Genomic DNA, 19,677 nt, shown 5'->3' with positions numbered 1-19,677 from the left:
GGAATGTTTAATTATTTAATGTTTATTTTATCTGTTTTTAAGACACTGAGATGCAGAGCTTAAAGGACATTCTGACTACAGCAAATGTTCAGAATATGGAAGAGCAGCCTTCAACGTCCACATCATGGTGCTTGCGACAGTCTGCTGCTCAAGATGAGTGGCGGAAAGCACGGTCCCATCACCTGAACTGTTTGCTGTCCTGCAATGAGGTCCCAAAAAGGAAGTGCTGTCATTGCACCTCCCCTGCTATAATTCGCTGCAGAGACTGCATGCCAGAGGAGTGGCTGTGTATGGAATGTGATATACACATTCATTTTAAACTCACACTCCATAACAGGGAGTCTTGCATTGATGGGATTTACAAGCCCATTGAGCCAACAGTGTACTGCGTAGAAAAGGATGGCGCATACTGTCTGGTCAATCAAGGTATTATTCTGATCCTTTTGGTAAAGTGCTTAAAGTTATGTTTGACCTTTTAGTTTAGATAGAAATCTTAATTGGATACATTTTTAAGTCTTCTCCCTAGTTACTGAACCTCTCTTTTCAGTGCGACTGTTGCCTACAGTGAGACCTTCCCAGCTCTGCACCTGTGACCCTGAAAACATTACAGAGTCAGCTGGCAGAGCAGTTATCTTGGTTTCCATAAATGGTATGGACTATCAATTTATTTAAGTTGTATGTCTCAAAATAACCACATATTTATCGTATTTTTTTTTTTGTTTTTAGGTCGGTATGATTTGCACATGCCAAAGTTGTTGTGCAGATTGTGCCTGGCACAGTGGACACCTGACAGAAGCGACCTTATAAAGAGTGGCTACTGGCCAGCAACTGTAAATGCTGAGACGTTGTTTTCAGTTGATGTCTTCAGCACATTTGAAGAAATGAAAACTGTTGCACCCAGTTTGTCCAGGCAAGCTTTTCTGCGGATGTTAGAGAGGAGAACTTCTCACTTTGGAAGGGTAGGTTCAGTGTGGATGACTGTTGTAGAGATTGGAGAATATTACTTTAGCTATTTCATGTAACTTTTTACAAATTGACAGGCTGGGAAAATACATGGAGACATATTCCAGAGAAGCTTCATGGAGTATACATTCTGCCAGTTCCAGTGTGACAAAATGGCCTGTGTTAAACAGTTCACCTGTCCTGCATGTACACCGAACATGCTGGCTCTCTGTGCAGATGGCAACCGAAAACAATACAGATTTCGACAGTCAAAGGGGTGAGTTAATTTACACTTTTTAAAATTAGCTGAATAAATAATGTCTGAGACCCACGAACATAATCTTTTTTTTTCTTATCTCATTAAGGTCAGAGGAGCCATATTTTGATGGCACTTTCATTGCCAAGGATTGTGACGTACATCATTTTGTTGAGGACGTCCAGAGCAAAATGAAAAGTGTTAGTAGTATTTGCACTGTTATTTAAATACATTATATGGCCAAACTTTTGAGATATATGCCTTTTACATTATTTAATAGTGTTAGTATTCTTCAAGGTCAGTTGTTGTCTGTCAATATAATATAAAAGTATGTAAGTTAAGGAAATGGCACATCCCAGTTTTAACCAGAATATTTTATCATCTAGACTGCTGGCAGAGGAATCTGTGGAGCCAGTAAGTGGTCTGCTGCACGAGAGACTGCCCGAAAAGCAAGCAAGCTGGATGAAGAGGGCCTTGAAGTGGTTGTTTGCAGACATGGAGTGCTGCTCAAGGCTCTCAACATGTACAGGGGGGAAATATTTGCCTATCCCCTTTTCCTTCAGAAGGAGCTCCAGGCAGCCACAAATGGGCAGTTCTACTGCACAGACATTGCATGTAAATACTGGCCCTACCTGGAGAAGTTGGCAGTGTCCATGGTGGACCTCAGACCTTTGCTACAGATGAGGCCATTCCTCTCTGTGATGCATGCTAAGGCCCATTCCACCAAGTGTGAGGTACTACATATTCATAATTAAAACAAGTGTAACTGCTTCAGTACTTAAATAATATATATGACAGGTTTCCCTGTGATTTGTTAGATCACATGGAGTGGCAGGAATCAGGAGGGTGCTGGAACAACTGCAGGGGAGGAGGTGGAAATGGTGAACAGCTTCCTTTCTCGATGTGCTCTCACGACTAAGTACATGACAAAATCTGGTAAGTATTCCTTATTTATATTACATTCTAGTCTTTTATTCTTTCTTCTTTTCATTCTAATACTTTGTACAGTATGAGATATTCTTAATTTTTATTCTAATATTATAATGCATTAATAAAACTTCTATTTGTCTCTAATTAAAGCTCAGTTGTGAATGCATGTACCATGACCATTAATGGGACTTTCCTCCTTGCAATGTATGTTCTTTTTTAAGCCCGGAATGACATGCTAACGATCCACGCCATTGGTTGGAACCAACGGAAGCAGGATGGCCTTCATCTTGCTTTATCCAGCAGATATGTCAAGGTATTGACCAGATGCCATGTGACAAAGCTGACAAACAATATTAGTTCTGTGTGTAAATGTGGTTGGAAAACATGACTGACAACATGATTACCTCATACTGCGCTTTTCATGATTTTCCTCACTTTTCTAAGATTTTAAGAAGATGGCAAAGTTTGTTTATTTACTTTACTGTAGACTTTCCAAAAGGCTCAAGAAGAGTCTCAGAGGCTGGAAGATTTGAGCAGAGAGCTTGGGTGTCCTGAGAACATGGTGCAGCAGTGGGTACACGATGTCAAACAATGGGCTGCTGATGGTACTGTATTTTATGGCTAATTTATTCAGTAATAATTTAAGATAATGATCAATTGAATAACTGAGACTGTATGGTCTGCTTTGCCCAAAGACCAAAAGTCAGCTTAACTTATATTTTGAACTCTTTCAATGCACTACCTAAATGAAATATGAAATGTTTACTTATATTTTTATTGTTGTTGTTTTTATTAAGATTCTCTAGGTACCCAACGCGATGACCAGCAGAATCTTCAGCAGTCCATTGAACAAATGTTTCTTAGTGTCCATCAGAAAAAAGCCAGCCTTTATACTCAAACTGGTATGTTGAAAACGCATGTAATATTTCTACCATCCGATGTCTGCATACACACATATGTGCATAATTTCTGTGGTTTCTAACTTTATAGATAGCAACAAAATTCGACACTTGCGTAGAAGGAAATTGAGGGAAGAGAAGAAGAAACTCCTGGAGACAATCAAGCTCTATAATGAGCAGGTGTCTAATGAGGAGCAGATCGATGTGGTGAAGGTGGAGAGCAGACTCTCTGTGGTTGGAGGAGACACTGGGGCAGATCTGATATGGCCATGGGAAGTGCACAGCAGTGGTATGGGACATTTTTTCTCTAAAGTGATTATAAGTTTGTGATCATGATTGACCAAACTAAAGATATGACATATTTGCTACTCTATACATACAGGTATGCCACACAAAAGATCTTGCTCACTTTACAGTGTTAATTCTGTAATGTTTGGGCAGCTGTGGTGTCTTTGAGTGTCATTTCTATACTTGTTGCCATTTGGATCTACACTTTTTATGTATGTATGTATAGCTCAACGTTGTTTTGATTGAATGTTGTTTGTATTACTTCAGAATCCAGCAATATCCTCACCAAGAAGAAGATTTTTGATGCATACATGTCAAAGATGAGGCTTCAGGAAGAAAGGGTCATTGTGGTGAGGGAGATGAGACAGCACTGCACCTACCTCAGAGGACTGGCTGAGAACATCAGGACAAAGATGTCAGAAATGTCCACTGTCAGGACCAGTGGTAGGTTAACTTGTATGTCCTTGCAGCTACGGTTTGGGGCATACTATGGATTTGTACCTTTGTACCACACTTGTACCACCACTACAGATCTTGGTTTGGAACAGTACACATGTTAAATTTACTGTCCAAATTCATGACCACTACAGGAACAATCCTATTGTTTTTTGTGAGTGACATTTCCCCTGCCACAGTAATCTCTGACTCAACCCTAACTTGATAGGATAGGTTCAGACTACTGATCAGAAGAAGTATCTAGTAGTGCTTTGAATTCCTTGTGGCAGAATGTAAATTCTGTACTTCTTCTGTAAAGTTAGTGAAGGTCTAGTTGAACATCACAAACTCACTGAAATTATGCCTCTTACATTTTTCCTTCTAGGAAGTTTAAGCGAAGTGGGACATCGAGGGCTACAGTGTCTTCTTCAGAAAAGGCTTGCAGATGTGGATGAGAAGTTCCAACTTGTATGTGCAAGTTACAGCCAGGCCCTGGGACCAAATGCTGCATCTTTGCTGGAGGACTGGCCCCAAGAAATACCGGAGTGCCAGACAGAACTGGATGAGAGTTCAGAAGACAGTGATTTTGAGGCATTGTAAATCTGTGCTTCTTGACGGGTGGGTTTTATGGCAATTCTGATTGGACTGCAAAAAATTAAGTTTTAATTGATCAATCTATAAAATAATAGATTGATTTATCGAGTTGGAAAACAGTTGTTAGTTGCATTCCTGTAGTATTTTCTGTATTATCTATTTGTTGTATCCTTTTATAATGCACTCTGTTGTAGTGGAGTATTTTTTAAAGTGTGTTATCAATGCTTTTCTTTATATAAAGGAATTTTATACTCACTACGCCACTGGATGTAATATATTTCATACTGTGTGCTCCAGTATGATGTCATTCATGGTGATAGTGTGACTAATCTTTGGAGTGAGCTTATGTACATGTCACTACATAAAATACTTTCCAAAACATACATATGATCAATAACAATAGTTGAGTCTTGAGTGTAGTGTTTGCAGTCATTACTTTACCAACTAAAGGAAGTAGTTTGTCATAGCATTACATGAGGCATGCATAAAAATGTGTTGCAGTGCTTGTAAACTTGCTCATGCTAAAGTGTTGTTAATGTCTATGAAAATAAAATGTGTGAAAATTTTTTTTTCTATTTGTAACTCTGTTTTCCAGTTATTTTATTTATTTATTTTTGGTAGACTATAGACACAAATAAACAACAGTTAATATTGTTATTATTATCATTAGTAGTAGTAGTAGTAGTAGTTGGCTATTTGCTGTCATATACAAATGTTTGGTCTTGTATCCCTAAGCAGCACCTTACTTTATATGATGCACTTTTACTGTTGACAAAACATCTGCAATAATACTTTATTAAGTCAAAAAGCTTATGAGAAAAAATCATTATGTGATTGATTGGACACATTTCACATTATTTTAAGAGGCTGTCCTTCCCCCAAAAAATGACCCTATAGGTGTTTGTACATGCAGCTTAAAAGTCTTCCTCAATAGAGATACACACAGTCCATGCGTGTGCATTAAATCTCTATATCTTTGCACTTGTCATTTTCATATATTTAATCAAACTGGGCTTTCCATTTGGCATTACATCCAACCCCTGCTGTTGCATAATCATAAAAACATATATCCATATATATATATCCATATATCCAAACATATATATTATATATATATAACAAATATCCAGGGTTGTGTTAATAGCTTATGTATGACTAAGAATGGGTCTAACCCTAAATCAAGCAATTCAGGCCTTCTTCAGAATCAGATCAGAATCAGAATCAGAATCAGAATCAGAATTCAAAACCTCTAGTACTGCCCTAGATTGTCATTAGTATTACAATCTCCTAAAGTGACTAATTTTGGTCCCTAATTCCACTAATAAATAACAAACAAATAAACAAGAGCTTCATTTTATCCACTGGTCCTTCAAAGTGCTCTTAGAAACTAAGCCTGTGATGGCTTGGGTCCATGAAATGTGAAAGTTAAAACTTTGTCATAGAGCTAAACCAAATACATCATTGGAAAGGTCTCGGCCTGGAGAGTAACATATATCAGTATGAAGACTCTACATAAGCGCCTGCTTTAAAATATTGACCTTTAAACCTTGAACTTGGTGCTTATAGAAAGCTTCAAGTTTGGCTGTAAAATAGGGTTATGAAATTATATTTATACTGAATATATGAAATATCTGGTACAGCCGAAGTAGTAATCGGACTGTATCTAGATAATCTATGTTAAGAAAAGGTATATACGTTGCTTTATTTCGGATATATTCGCTTATATCCTAGAAATTGCGCTTTTGGGGCGGTAGTTTTGTGTCATAAAGTAGGGTTGTAAAATTATATTTCTTCTGAATATATGAAATATCTCGTAGAGCCGAACTGGTAATCACGCTGTTTCGAGATGATATATGTTAAGAAAAAGTACAGTCGTTGCTTTATTGCTGCTATTATCACTAATATCTTAGAAATTGCGTTTTGGGGGCGGTACTTTTGGGTCGTAAATTGGGTTTGTAAAATACGGATATGAAACGATATTTTTACTGAATATATCAAATATCTGGTATAGCCGAACTAGTAACTACTAGTATATAGACGATCTGTGTGGAGATAAAGTAAAGATGTTGCTTTATTTCTGCTATCTTAGGTAGTATAGTAGAAATGGCGTTTTGTGGACGGTAGTTCTTCCAAGTTGCTAAGTTGTGACGTAAAATATGGTCGTAAAATAATATATTAATTAATTATAATATATTTGTTGAATATATCAAATATCTACTACAGCCGAATTAATAATTGCATTGCATATAGATGATCTTTGTTTATAAAAAGTAAAGATGTTGCAACCTATGTGTTTGTTTGGGTTGGAGGACTTTTATTTTAATCATATCAGAGCAAATCATAGTATAGTATGGCCAGAATGTTTTCATACAGACAAGAGTGTGAAGAATGTACTTATATTTTTGCCCAAATGTAGATAACATGAATTAGAATGATAAACGTATTAGATAATAATCACTTTATTCATCCCCAAAGGGAAATTCAAATGTCTGTCAGCTCATCTTTTGATCAAAGAAGTGTAAAGCCTGATGACTGTAGGTACACAATATGTCCTGTATCTCTGAGTCCTTGAGTGGAGAGATAGGAGCCTGTTGTTTCTTTGGTCCATCAAGGTGTTAAGTGGTTGAACCATGTTGTTCAGGATGGCCTCCATCGTCTTCATTGTGTATCTCTCCACCACATCCCCCTGAATCCATCTTGGCTCCAATTACAGAGCCAGCCTTCCCATAGTATTATCTCCAAGAACAATGTACCAATGATATTAAAGAAGACTTCATTTAGTATGTATTTATTAAAGAAAGTACTGCAAATGAACACTCATTGCTTCAAGTGGCAATAATTGGCAACACTGCAGAACAATCAAATAACAAAACAACATGACAAACACAAGGGCACTGCAGTCCCATCTGCACTTTGGCAACATTAGCAAGTGGTGTCTTTATCCGGCACCCACTCCAAAGGCCAGTCCTTTCCACTGTAACACAAAAAAAGAAAGCAACTGATGTTATGTTTGGTTATGCAAATGCATAGTCAGACATAGTAAGACTCACATTAGACCCCTGTGACTATTTTCCAATAGTTGTATCGTAGTGGATTTTAATGAAATGGACAGTAAATTAATAGTCAAGAAATGGTTGTAGAAGAACACCATGGGGTGCACACAAGTCACTCATGTATCCATTCTCTTCCACTTATCCCTGTTGGGGTCACAGTGGGGCTGGAGCATATCCCAGCATCTTTTGGGTGAGATTATCCTATCCCCAAAATGCGGTGGGAGGGAGCCAGAGTACCCACGCAGACACAGGGAGAACATGCAAGCTCCACACAGAAAGATCCCAGGATAATCTAATCTCCCTCTTGCTGTGAGGCAACAGTGCTAACCACCAAGCCACCGTGTTGGTGTTTTATGTCATATGGCCAAAATCACAAATTGCATTTGTTTTGTTGGGCTTTACAATATGTACAGTATGTGACACCCTCTGTCCTTAGACCCTCGATTCAAGTAAGGAACCAGTGTTATTTTTGGTGGGAATGTCTGGAAACTTAACTTTTAAATGAATATCATATACAAAAATGTATCATATACAATCATGTTAGCATGTACACCAATCATCCACTAATAAAGTGAGAGTAAGGCAGTAAGGCAGTGATGCAGTGACGGACAATTTTAGCATTTTTAAATAAGCCTCTTTCTGACTTCTGTACAATGGTGCTGTTAGCAGAGAAGCATGATAGATGTTTTAGAATTTCTGACTGAGACAACTGCAGCCTCTTTATATTCAATGACACTATATTCACAGGGTGGATAATCATGGACTAAACCTATGTGGCTTTATTTATTTTTCACATTTCTCCTAGAAGACTAATATATTTTATATAATGTAGGCTATTTCAGCACTGAATGTTTAGTGTGGGGACAATTTTGGCCATGACTAGATTATTGGTGTTCATGTGAATGTTCTCAGTGTTGGTGTCAAGTAAGACTGGAGACAGATTAGGAGAAAACAACATAACATGTAAACTATGACAAATCAGAAGTCATACATACCAGAGTTTGCACGGCTCCCACTCCACCAGCTTCAATTTTTGTCCCTAAAAAATAAAGAGACTTTTTCAGTTCAAATATTTGGCTATACCACTGTCTTGACTACTTTTTCAGGATTATTACACAGATTACAGAAAAACTATCAGCACTTTTTGACTGGAAGATTCTCTAACATGAGACTTTCTAAAAAACTTGGAGTTCAGAGGTTGCTTTTATAGACTTTATCCACAATATGAAGAACCAACAATGACAGACAGGAAGTAACCCATAAAGAAATAAAATCATTTTGAATTCCTTATGATTACGGCAGGTGAATGACTCTGACTGTGTGGGATTATTGAACCTTTACAACTTTGCATTTGGCAACCCTCTTCACAGGGTAGAAATCTTGGCTCCCTGACACTGTATGTGGGCATTCTGAAAGGGAAAATATGAGGTTAAAAAATCTTAATACTACACTAAACCTTTACAGACTGGTGGACTTTTTATTGTAGTTATTCTGGTACAGAGCTGGCATGCATCATTGGTAAATTACTGTGATCAATGGACTATAGAGATGGGTGATAGGATAAATATATTGGCAATCAGTGCTCAAATCAATCAAAATCAATTCAAATTACTGTGTCATGGAAGTGTAGAGCACTTCACAGCAGAGACTAGGGTATTTTTGTCTTCGACAACCAAGATCTCTTCAAAATCATGTGTTAGTAGACATGTCTGTTTACAAAGAATGGACACACTTACTGTATGAATTAAGGGAAACGTGTAGCAATGAGACCAGTGGGGAAAATAAAAGATTACAGTCTCATTCACTGTCAGCTAATGCTCTTACTTAACATCTAAACTGAGACCAAGTGATGACCAAGACTAGACCAATGCAAATCCCACACTAAAATGAAAGGTGGAGCATTCAAACTATAAGCACATTTATTTAGAGTGACATTTAGAGTGAATTGATAACAATTAATCAACTATTGATCAACTATTACATTAATCAAGTATTAATTTATTTTATTATGATTTTAGCCTCTCAGGTGTGAATACGTTTTAATTTCTTTACTCCTCTATGACCGTGTACTGACTTGGCTCTGACACTATTATGGACAAAAAATATTTGATGACAAAACAATTACAATTATATACACACATTTTTAAACCATATTCTGACATTTATGGATTGACATTATGACACACCTTTCCTCTTTCGTCGCAGCACTGCACTGGGAGCTGAACAGCCTTCTTCAATGTCATCTATTACAGGAAAGGATATAAAATGTGTGATCATGATTAAAAAATGTGCTTAATATTACATCAATGTGAATAACAAACATAAAAAAAAATGTATAGATCCAGTGCTTTTCTATTGCATCAGAGATGACAATTTTGGAATATAAGTTCACCATGAAAGCTCATAATTAAGATGCTCTTCATTGGGGATTAATGGCAGCACACAGTGAACATTTTGGGTGAATTGCCCCCTTAAGGATAACCTGGCTTTAGCAGGCTAATACAAACATTTCTAGCTGCCGAATTACTGAATTACTTGTACATTCCTTTTGGACTAACATTATCGCAATGAAGGAATTAATACACAGTGGATGATTCTACAGCACCATAGTTGTACTTCATATTTAACATGTTACTGTCACATCCTCCACATCCACATTAATAACGTGAAATACTTAAATCAATTCCTGAAAGTGTCTATGCACCTGAAGCACCGGAAGCCATATGAACACCCAGAGACAATCAGGGCTCTATTTTTGCCTGGCGCAATGTGGTGCACAGCAAAACACAGCACAGTGCTGTAAACGTGTGTGCTCCATGCTTTATGGACTATGCACTATAGAACAACTAAATAGGACCCTAAGTGTCCTAATACAGTCTAGGCCCCTGGCCTCTGAAGGTGGGAAGGTCAGAAAAAGTTGGAGAATCATAGATACAGGCGTGATGTATGATATGTAATGATAACAGCTTAATCCAATAACCTGTTTTCTTTTCTATCCTTATTTTTTTAATATCCATTTCTGCCATTCTTATACACAATGGGATGTCTGGTGCTGAGGATTTATTTACATTTTCACATTACACAAAGTAACAATATGGTTTTGTGGGGTTTGCTATTTGTTTCCTACATACCTTTTTCTAAAGAAACTGGGGTTGCTGGAGTTCCCTCTGAGGAATGGGGTCCAGATGATGATGGTTCAGTTTGGGCTGCTGGTGGCCTAGTCAGGGACTTGACTGATGTAGCCGAGGTTGCTGTGGGATAAAATGAAGCCACTGCTACTGGTGGGTCTGGTTGGGCCATTAGTGGTCCAGTTGGGGCTGCTGGGGGATCAGGTGGAGCCAATGTTTGCTGGGGATCTGGTGGAGCGACTGGTCCAATTGGTGGTTCAACTGGGGCTGATGAGGGTTCATCCAACTGTTCTGTAGCATCTTGTGGGACCCAGTCTGCATAGCAGAGAATTAGGAGTAATTATGTTTTCAATGCGGTTTATGTTATAAACGCAATGTGCAATATAGTAGTATATTGTAAAATACAGAGTTAACTAGGGCTTTACCAAAAAGATTTTCAGTTGAACTGGATTTGGCTGTTCAACATGATTTTTAATATTTGTTAGTTGCCTTTCTTTGTTATTGGTGATGCCAAAATTTTAAATTTTGCATTTGGTCAGAAAGTGAGTGTCCTGCTCATAGTTCAATTAAAAAAGTATACCACAAAGCATTTCTCCTGCCAGGCTGCTGTCAGCTGAACAGTCAATCACAGTGGACAGCAGTAGAGGAAGATGTTCCATTAACTTAATCAAAATTCTCAGATTCTCATGGATTTTTCTGTGTGGACTTTGCATGTTCTGTGTGATTAACTGGCAACTTACAAGTACTTGTGTACTTGCCCGAAAGATGCTGGGATAGGCTCCAACCCACCTTGGTCTCAACAGCGATAGCGGTAGAGAATGAATGGATGGATGGATGTTCAATTAGGTATCTATTCAAATAATTTTCAAATTGATTTTACTTCTGTTATTACCCTTCTTGGAGGGCAGTTTAGCCAGAAAAATGTGTGGACTCATCAGCAATAGCTTTTTACTCCGCTAGGATCAGTGTTACTAACTACAAAGGTAAGTAAAAGTATACAGCCCTCAACGTGCATAGAGCAATAGGTTTAGGGTGTTGCCTAAAACTCAATGAGTGACTGAAAAAACCTGCACATCTATATAAGTTTGTAAAAAAGTTCCATCTCCTCAACCCACAGAGCTTAAGCATAGCGAAATGGGTTACTCATCGTGACTGTGACCACAAAGCTGAAAACCAAACACAGAAGACTCACCTTATAAACCGTGAACAAGAAGTCCATAAAGGTCCTTCATTCTGTCCACACATGTAGTGGCGTACTCTGTCAATTGGCAACGGGGCGCTAGCACCTCGGACAGCCAGGTGTTTGGTTTTTTGCCAGGTTTTGCTGTAAAGAGCATTGCCCTTACACCCAGGGCCTGCAGTTTTTCAAGCTAAAAAGGACACACACAAAAGAAAAGTAAGAGATAACATTAATATTAACATTCATAACAACATTTGCAAATTGCACTGCATTAAAACAACAAAAAGGAATATCATACCAATATATTTGCTTCATCGTGGATATGAGATACAGTCCTGTTTTTCTTGTTTGTTTGGACCCAGCTCTCCCGTTTCTCATCAAATTTAGCCAGTTTCTTTTTAAGCCTCAATTTATGTGGCTGTCCTGCCTTGCATATTTTGCAGGTTTTGCAAGCTACGTTTATGATAGCATGACAGGCCACACACTCTCTTGAGGTTGACCCCTGGCCTGGCATGTCTCTGAAACAGAAAGATAGACAGACAAACAGAAGACAGACAGAGCGACAGACAGATTATAGACAGAGATGAAGCTGTGTATGTGTGTGAGAAAAAGAGAGGTGTGTGTGTGTGTGTGTGTGTGTGACAGAGAGAGAGCGAGTGCAGTAGAGGAGTGGCTCTTAAAAGAGCCGTTGGTTTACTATAGAAAAAGCCAAGGAGAGGTAAAGGTAGGAGGGAGTATGGGCTGGAGCTGTTGGACAGAAGAAAATAAAAACATGGTCAATTATCTTGCAGCAAGCCTTTTTGGATTTCACAAAGAGCAAATACTGAATTCTTAGTCATCTTCAACGTGTCAACTTCAAGCATGCTAGCAAAACACAGTGGACATTGTGGACAATACATATCTACAGGATTGTGCAGAATTCCTCAAAATGAATTAAATGTGCCATTTAGACACCTTCACTGCAAGATTGTGGCTGCAAAACTAACTTGTTGTAGGAATATGTAAAATGGGAGCAGACTGGAGAGACATTAATACACTGGACACAGAGAGGCTCATCTGAGCATTGCACTAGATACTATTTTGTGAGCACTAGATACTAATTATATTATTATATATTAGATAACTAATTCATCTGTAACCTGTTTTGTTACATTCCGCAATTAAATGCCCTGTCCTGCAGTCGGACACTCATTTGTCCTCCTTTTGAGAAAATAACAAAAACAGTCCACCTTCTGACACATTACCTTGTTAGTTTAAGACTTATTGGCTTAAAATGTGTGTCAAAATAAGTAATTTCATTGGTTACATTTTCGTGTTGTGACCTATCAACACATGGCTAATTTAAATATTTAAATGATTCATGTGCTGATTCGCCACAACACTCGATCTGTATCTAACATTAGCTCACTAGAAAGGTTTTTTTTTTTATCATGTCCCTTTAGGGGACATTTTAAGAAGTCCTCTAATGCTTGTGCACACGTACATATAACGTTAACTTCATAGGCAGGCTAAAACATCATTAGCGCTGTTTAAAAGGACCTTGGCTGACCGGACCTGCTGAAAACGATAAAAAAAAAAAAAAGAGAGAGAAGGAAAAAACAACGGACCTCCGTAAAGTGTCGCGGGGCCATAATTAACATTAACCAAGACTTCCCCTTAATAATTTAAAGCTGAAACATACTTTTATATGACGTTAGTTGTAAAGCTAATTGCTAAAATAGCTAGCGTTTGCTAACCGAGTCCTTCAGTTTAATCTCAAATTAATAACCTTCAGATCTCTACCGACTCTCATCAAATCCAATAAACATAGTAAGACACATAGGCGGGCTAGAACATATCCAACACAAAGTCATCATAAACAAAAATTAAAATCAGCAACATATCACGGACTTACCTGGTGGGTCGGGATCTGTAAAAATGGCGACTGATTTCTTCCTCTGCTCCATGTAGTTGTTGTAATAGTTGTTGACAATGAGTAAATGACTGCCATCTGCTGGTACTGCACGTTCATATTAAGGTGTTACCATGACCGTGTCCTCCACACGCTAGTGAGATAAAAGGCGTGGGGAGGACACGCAAGGCCCTAGTGACCGGCGTGTGTATTACACGCTTTGGCGTGATACTGGGTTGACCAAACATGTGCAACATGGGTTGAGAATATAGCAGAGTGCACAGTCTCTATCTGCCAACATAGGTCTTACACAACGGACACATGTTCCATATTGATTGGATGAATAAAAAGTTTGCACTTTAAAACTGAGTGCACTGAAACCAAATCAGTCAGCATACCTGTACTGGGAACTAATTACTTATATTATCACTTTAAGTGCAGTCTGTATTATTTGCCGTTGGCTCTGGACTCCAGCTGAAATGAAACAGTGATGGTGAGGTCACAATGAGCTTTAATTTGATGGTGTTCACATCCATTAATATATAAATGAATATCCCTTCGCCAGGTCCATGTCCACTACCCACAGGTTGTTTTCCAAATGAATAAATCCAAGAGAACAGCACATAAAAAGGGACACAGTGAGGCACTGAAGTTTTAGTTTTCCACAAATTTCTTTCCATTGAATATCAACTTAATTATCTGTTAACATCCTAACATTTGCAGGTCAATCTCTGGTTGTCATTGTTAGCAGACCTCCAGGCTGCAGTGCAGCTCCGTACTCTTCACTGATGAGCCACACTGATTAGACTGAAGTACATGGCATTAGTATCAAATTAATGTTAGTTTCAGTTACACATCTCTTCTTCCCGTCCCTATCCCTCTCTTGTTTGCCCAAACAAGTCCAGTCTCTACTTCTGTCTTTCTGTTATTTGTTATTTCTGTCTTTGCGAGGTTAAATTGTGATTAAAAACAAATTCAATTAAATTATCATTCCAATATTTTTACTGATTGTCACATTATATAATCACAGTAGTACTCAATACCCCAGAAAAAAAAATACAAAAATAAGAAAAGGAAGGAAAATAAATAGAAATTACTCAGTATACACAAGGTAACTATACTGTACATACACATTATTTCCTTCATACATCCATGTCTCTGTGTGTTCTTCACAGTCCATCGTTGAAATCCACACAGTTCTGGTGGATGCTGATCCTAACAGCAAACTAACCTGAGTAGTCTGTCTAGTTAGTCTGTTTTAAGGCTATATAATGTGCCATTTGTATAACATATAAAACGTGTCTAAAGTGCCCTCTACAGTGGTGAGGACCTGCTATATGTGCCCTTTTTTTTCTTTCCGCCCCTGCCCTTCAAAAAGTCTGTGCACGCCACTGCTCACCATGTCATAGAATCACCTCTTCAGTTTCACCTATGTGTCGTCTCAAGGTTGCCTTAATTTCATTTATCCACTTTCACTGGTTTCAGCTTAACTAGTTTATGACTCGACTCACTCGTCTGCTTTGACTGAGCTGCTGAGCGTCAACCTGGAGGGGGTGGGACTTAATTCCCCTCTCCAATCAGATATCTGTATTGACTGATACAGCCAATAAGAACCAATACTGAGCAACCTCACTTTGACTGACACATTTTTTAGCAAACAGAAAGTAAGAATGAGAATAAAATGAAACTAAGAGATGAACTATCTACTGGGTTACGTAAAGTGTTATTAAAGTTTAAATATATGGAACAAAAGGATCGCAGGAAGTCTCTCATCAGAGAGAAAGCTCCTTGTGTCCACCATCATCAGTCTTCTAAGTTTCACATTCCATGACCATAACTCGATATCTCCTGATTTCTGGAACACAACAAGAAGTTCCTGTTCCTGTTTAGGTTGTTCCAGCTGTTCCAGTTGCCTGTCTCGTTACTTCCACGTTCTTTACAGTACAAAATGTTTTACGTTGTTTAATTAAAGAAAATTAAAGGAAATTGTATAATACAGATCTAAACGATGAAGACCTGAACACAAACTATATTCACAGAGCCTTCAATCTAAACAGCCTCGTCCTGCATTAGAAAGGTGGTCAAAATAACCAAAGAGCTAATAGAACAAAAGGGAAGTATGAGGGACAAGAAAACACTTACTTTTTCATTTTTATTAGTAATTAATCACTGGGGATTAATAATACACTCGTAAATGGGGCACCACCTCCGTTGTTTAGCTACTGGAATAATCCGGAGGAAATTATTCCACAGATCTAATCAAATCAATTTTAAATCAATTTATTAAGTTTCAAAATCTATATTTAATCTCATATTTCTGAAGTAGTGATTTCTTTTACACGATTCATCGATTTCCCCGCATCAAATCAAACCTGCACCAACAAGGACATACGGTTATATATGTTTATTAACTAAACTAATGCAGAGTAAATAGCATGAAATGATAAACAAACAAATGACAACAAGTAACAGAATATGTGGACAATATATGAATTATTACTATTAGGTGATTCAGGAGCGATGGTGGATTTTGCGATGCGGCAGTAAGTTTAAAATATTACGAGAGTAAATTTTAGAACTGAGAGGCCCTAATCCAAAATTCTCTTAAACTTAAAAGATGGGAATCAAAGCTTACAGACAGACACCAGCTCTTCTTCATGTGTGTGAATCCTGCTGGTACCGGAGAGTCAGCCTACTTTGTTTGTAGATGGAACTTGGAAGGATTCCAGGTCCTTGGCTTTCAGCTCAACTGCGGCTTTGCGTCACTGATCCAACAGGCTGAAGGGAGTTGTAGTCCCTGGTTCCAGTGGCAATCTCTCCAAAAGGCCCAGCTGTGTGCGCTAGTGAGCGTTGGGGGCAAGGTGGCTGGAGAATAATGTCTTTATTCGGCTGGAAACGTTTATACGTCTTCTTGAGCAGTCAACTACTGCGACGTCCTTCTGGCTGATGATGAATGTCTTAGAGTGGTTGGTCTTCAGCTCTGATTGTAAACTCATTCAGCTTCTTGTTTAAAAATAACTGGAGGATGAAACGCTGGCCTGGAGAATTCTCCAAGAAAGTCCAAGAATTTGATTAAATTCACTTTCTGTGAAAAGGCGACAATACTTGACGATAAGACTACAAAAATATAAAAGAAGAAATTCGTTTGTGTCTTTAGCTTTCAAAATAAAAGTACTTGAAAAGTACTTCAGCACGGCAAGTTATTTCTTGAGGAAAAAATCAACACGTGTCGCAAACGAAGTAAAATAAAGTACGGAAATTAAAGAAAAAGCGAGAATAAATAACGAGTTGATACAAGAGAGAGAAGAAAAGCGAGAGGAGCGAAGAGTGACCGGAGTCTATCTCTTATAGCTTTTATTTTGGAGGCGGAACTGGACGAGAGGAGCTGACCGCGCGCGTCACTTCCTCTGGTGATAATTTGATATACGTAACTTTATAATTTATTCCTATCGTGTTTTAAAGTTTCGAGATCATAATTCACCGTTCACAGAACCCACCATGACTTAATACATAGTTCACATATTTTAACATAACATAACCGAAATTACTTAATGTAAAGGTAAAGTGGAACTTCATTAAAATCATTAAATCATTAATCATTAAACACACACATAAAGTAGCACTGAGGGATTGTACATATTTCGTATAGTGCTAGATTAATCCTTGTTATAACAAATATGTGTCAGGCATTTACTTATTGTATTACTATACAGTTATCAAACAAAGTTCGTTTTGAAAGTACCTTACGCTATACCAGAACCTTACCAAAAGGTGGCGCTGTGGCTCCATCAAACATTCAGACATTTTACACATGATTTTGTAACTTAGTCCAATCTGAAGACAGAAACATCAGACAAACATTACATTTGCGTCCTTCTCATGCTGGATGGCAATCTGTTAATTAGGAGGAGATGAAATTTTACCATAATACTCCAACAGAACTAAATCTATATCCGTGCAACTGTTGTTACTGCTTCCTAGATTGGATTGTCCACTATCAAAAGAAAACATCGTCATTTACACTTTAGAGGAAGGGGTGTCAGAATACCAGATGTGGATTCCAGAGGAGTTTCTCTCTGGAGGTGGACCTGTCAGACTAAAAGAGATGTAAACACATTTCAGGGATATCTAACCCTGATTTACAATCAAAAAGGCATTTAATTATCACACACGATCTACTTTAGGTGTAGGGTGTCGTTCTGATCTGTGGAGAAGTCAGTGTTCTGTTAAAGAGGATAAAACATATTGATACCTTAGAGATCCCATCTGAGAATCTGAAAAGAACCAGGCTCTCTGTGCAGGAGACTGTCGGCGCCACAGTCTCACCTCCCCTCCTGGGTCAAAAAGGTCAAAGGGAAAGAGGAGGCCTTGAAAACTCTCCTGGTGGAACAAAATCAAAATAATATGATGATTGTTGAATTAAGAGACAGATAAAGCGTCTCTTGTAGAGGAAGACGAGGACAAGGTCCTACAGAAGTGTATTCAACTATTATGACAGTTCCTAAAATCAGGAACACTCTTCCCTGATGCAATAATCAGAGGAAATAATCTGCTAGAACTCCCTCCAAATCCTTCCTCATTTTACACAAACTTCCAGTTATTATGTTCACTACAACTATAACATAATATCAATACATATATTAAAAATATAAACACATGAAATGTTTGAATAAGAAATAATGGCATTATACGTTTGCACAAACCCAAGGGGGGTTCCAAATATATTTATTTAAAGGACCAGTGTGTAGGATTTAGTGGCATTTAGTGATGTGGTTGCAGATTGCAACTCACATGCTTCACCCTCCCTTTCCAAGTGCGAAGGAAAACTACAGTGGAAAAACCTCACCAGTCCTATCTGAGCTAGTTTTTGTAAAAGGGTCCAACTGCAGCACCACAGACCTCCTTCATTAAGCCTCTCTCCTCAGGCCCCTGCAATCTCTCTCCTCAGGAACCTACAATCTCTCTCCTCAGGCCCCTGCAATCTCTCTCCTCAGGAACCTACAATCTCTCTCCTCAGGCCCCTACGATCTCTCTCCTCAGGCCCCTACGATCTCTCTCCTCAGGCCCCTACGATCTCTCTCCTCAGGCCCCTACGATCTCTCTCCTCAGGCCCCTACAATCTCTCTCCTCAGGCCCCTACGATCTCTCTCCTCAGGCCCCTACGATCTCTCTCCTCAGACCCCTACAATCTCTCTCCTCAGGCCCCTACAATCTCTCTCCTCAGGCCCCTATGATCTCTCTCCTCAGGCCCCTACAATCTCTCTCCTCAGGCCCCTACGATCTCTCTCCTCAGGCCCCTATGATCTCTCTCCTCAGGCCCCTACAATCTCTCTCCTCAGGCCCCTATGATCTCTCTCCTCAGGCCCCTACAATCTCTCTCCTCAGGCCCCTACAATCTCTCTCCTCAGGCCCCTACAATCTCTCTCCTCAGGCCCCTATGATCTCCATACCATATTGTATGAAATATAGTGTAGTATATTGTATGTCTATATTGCATGAAGTGGATCACTGGTGACTTTCAGCAGAATGGCTGTAGTAACGGCAAATGTTGAAAACAGTACAAGAACACGTAGACTACCTTCCTCAAAAAGCCTTTGCATTTAGTTCAAAGTCAACAGCTAACACGGTCACTCTTTAAACCGACACCAGTAGTGCAGCTGCCCGTTCCTCATTAGAATCAGAACCAGAAATACTTTATTGATCCCGTGGGGAAATTTGTTTGTTACAGTTGTCCTATTCACACACTGTTAAAGAATAGAAATATTACTTATAATACAATATCTAACATAATATATAGAATATGAATGTATGTATAGGTATATACATATAAGTAAAATGTATATCTAATAAGAGTGAATATTTAGCAAGTGCTGCTAAGGTGAAATAAGTTCAAATTTACTCAGCTCACTCCATACAGACTCTACTACTCATGCTTAACTAAGAGTGGCTCACAGATCAAGGGGCTTCAGGATGGGGGGCTCAAGTTGGACCAAATTTTAGCTAGTTCATTTTGGGCTAAAGTGGAAACATGGCAGACTCCACGAAAGGTGATCTGCAGCATCAGTAGAAAAAACTGCTCAT

The 19,677-nt window shown here is 38.6% G+C and overlaps 3 protein-coding genes across 3 annotated transcripts in view; 1 reads left to right on the top strand and 2 right to left on the bottom strand.

Moving 5' to 3' along the window:
- Positions 1 to 19,677, bottom strand: part of LOC127372979 (stonustoxin subunit beta-like) — a 48,208-nt gene that overhangs the window by 18,344 nt on the left and 10,187 nt on the right. The gene's annotated exons all lie outside the window — the stretch shown is intronic.
- LOC127372973 (uncharacterized) lies at positions 48 to 4,908 on the top strand. The gene is made up of 13 exons (XM_051416970.1): positions 48 to 426; positions 548 to 649; positions 727 to 959; positions 1,041 to 1,219; positions 1,308 to 1,398; positions 1,585 to 1,932; positions 2,017 to 2,134; positions 2,350 to 2,441; positions 2,616 to 2,733; positions 2,926 to 3,030; positions 3,119 to 3,316; positions 3,583 to 3,759; positions 4,136 to 4,908. The coding sequence occupies exons 1-13, from the start codon at positions 51 to 53 to the stop codon at positions 4,348 to 4,350; spliced, it is 2,352 nt and encodes a 783-aa protein (XP_051272930.1). The 5' UTR covers positions 48 to 50; the 3' UTR covers positions 4,351 to 4,908.
- On the bottom strand, positions 7,211 to 13,784 carry LOC127373012 (uncharacterized). Its single transcript, XM_051417074.1, has 7 exons — positions 13,600 to 13,784; positions 12,004 to 12,452; positions 11,727 to 11,895; positions 10,529 to 10,840; positions 9,584 to 9,640; positions 8,393 to 8,436; positions 7,211 to 7,318 (listed from the first exon to the last, which is right to left on the bottom strand). The coding sequence occupies exons 2-7, from the start codon at positions 12,217 to 12,219 to the stop codon at positions 7,283 to 7,285; spliced, it is 834 nt and encodes a 277-aa protein (XP_051273034.1). The 5' UTR covers positions 12,220 to 12,452; positions 13,600 to 13,784; the 3' UTR covers positions 7,211 to 7,282.

The sequence above is a fragment of the Dicentrarchus labrax genome, unplaced genomic scaffold, assembly GCF_905237075.1.
Source record: "Dicentrarchus labrax unplaced genomic scaffold, dlabrax2021, whole genome shotgun sequence".
Lineage (NCBI taxonomy): Eukaryota > Metazoa > Chordata > Actinopteri > Moronidae > Dicentrarchus > Dicentrarchus labrax.
The sequence above is the reverse complement of the archived record's forward strand: the minus strand, read 5'-3'. Positions and strand labels throughout refer to the sequence as shown.

Coding starts and splice junctions, on each gene's coding strand:
- LOC127372973 (XM_051416970.1), top strand. CDS start 51: ATGCAGAGCTTAAAGGACATTCTGACTACAGCAAATGTTCAGAATATG. Junction 2,135..2,349: donor TAAGTACATGACAAAATCTG/GTAAGTATTCCT, acceptor TTCTTTTTTAAG/CCCGGAATGACATGCTAACG. Junction 3,760..4,135: donor GTCCACTGTCAGGACCAGTG/GTAGGTTAACTT, acceptor TTTTCCTTCTAG/GAAGTTTAAGCGAAGTGGGA.
- LOC127373012 (XM_051417074.1), bottom strand. CDS start 12,219: ATGCCAGGCCAGGGGTCAACCTCAAGAGAGTGTGTGGCCTGTCATGCT. Junction 11,896..12,003: donor ACGATGAAGCAAATATATTG/GTATGATATTCC, acceptor TGTCCTTTTTAG/CTTGAAAAACTGCAGGCCCT. Junction 9,641..10,528: donor CCCAGTTTCTTTAGAAAAAG/GTATGTAGGAAA, acceptor TTCCTGTAATAG/ATGACATTGAAGAAGGCTGT.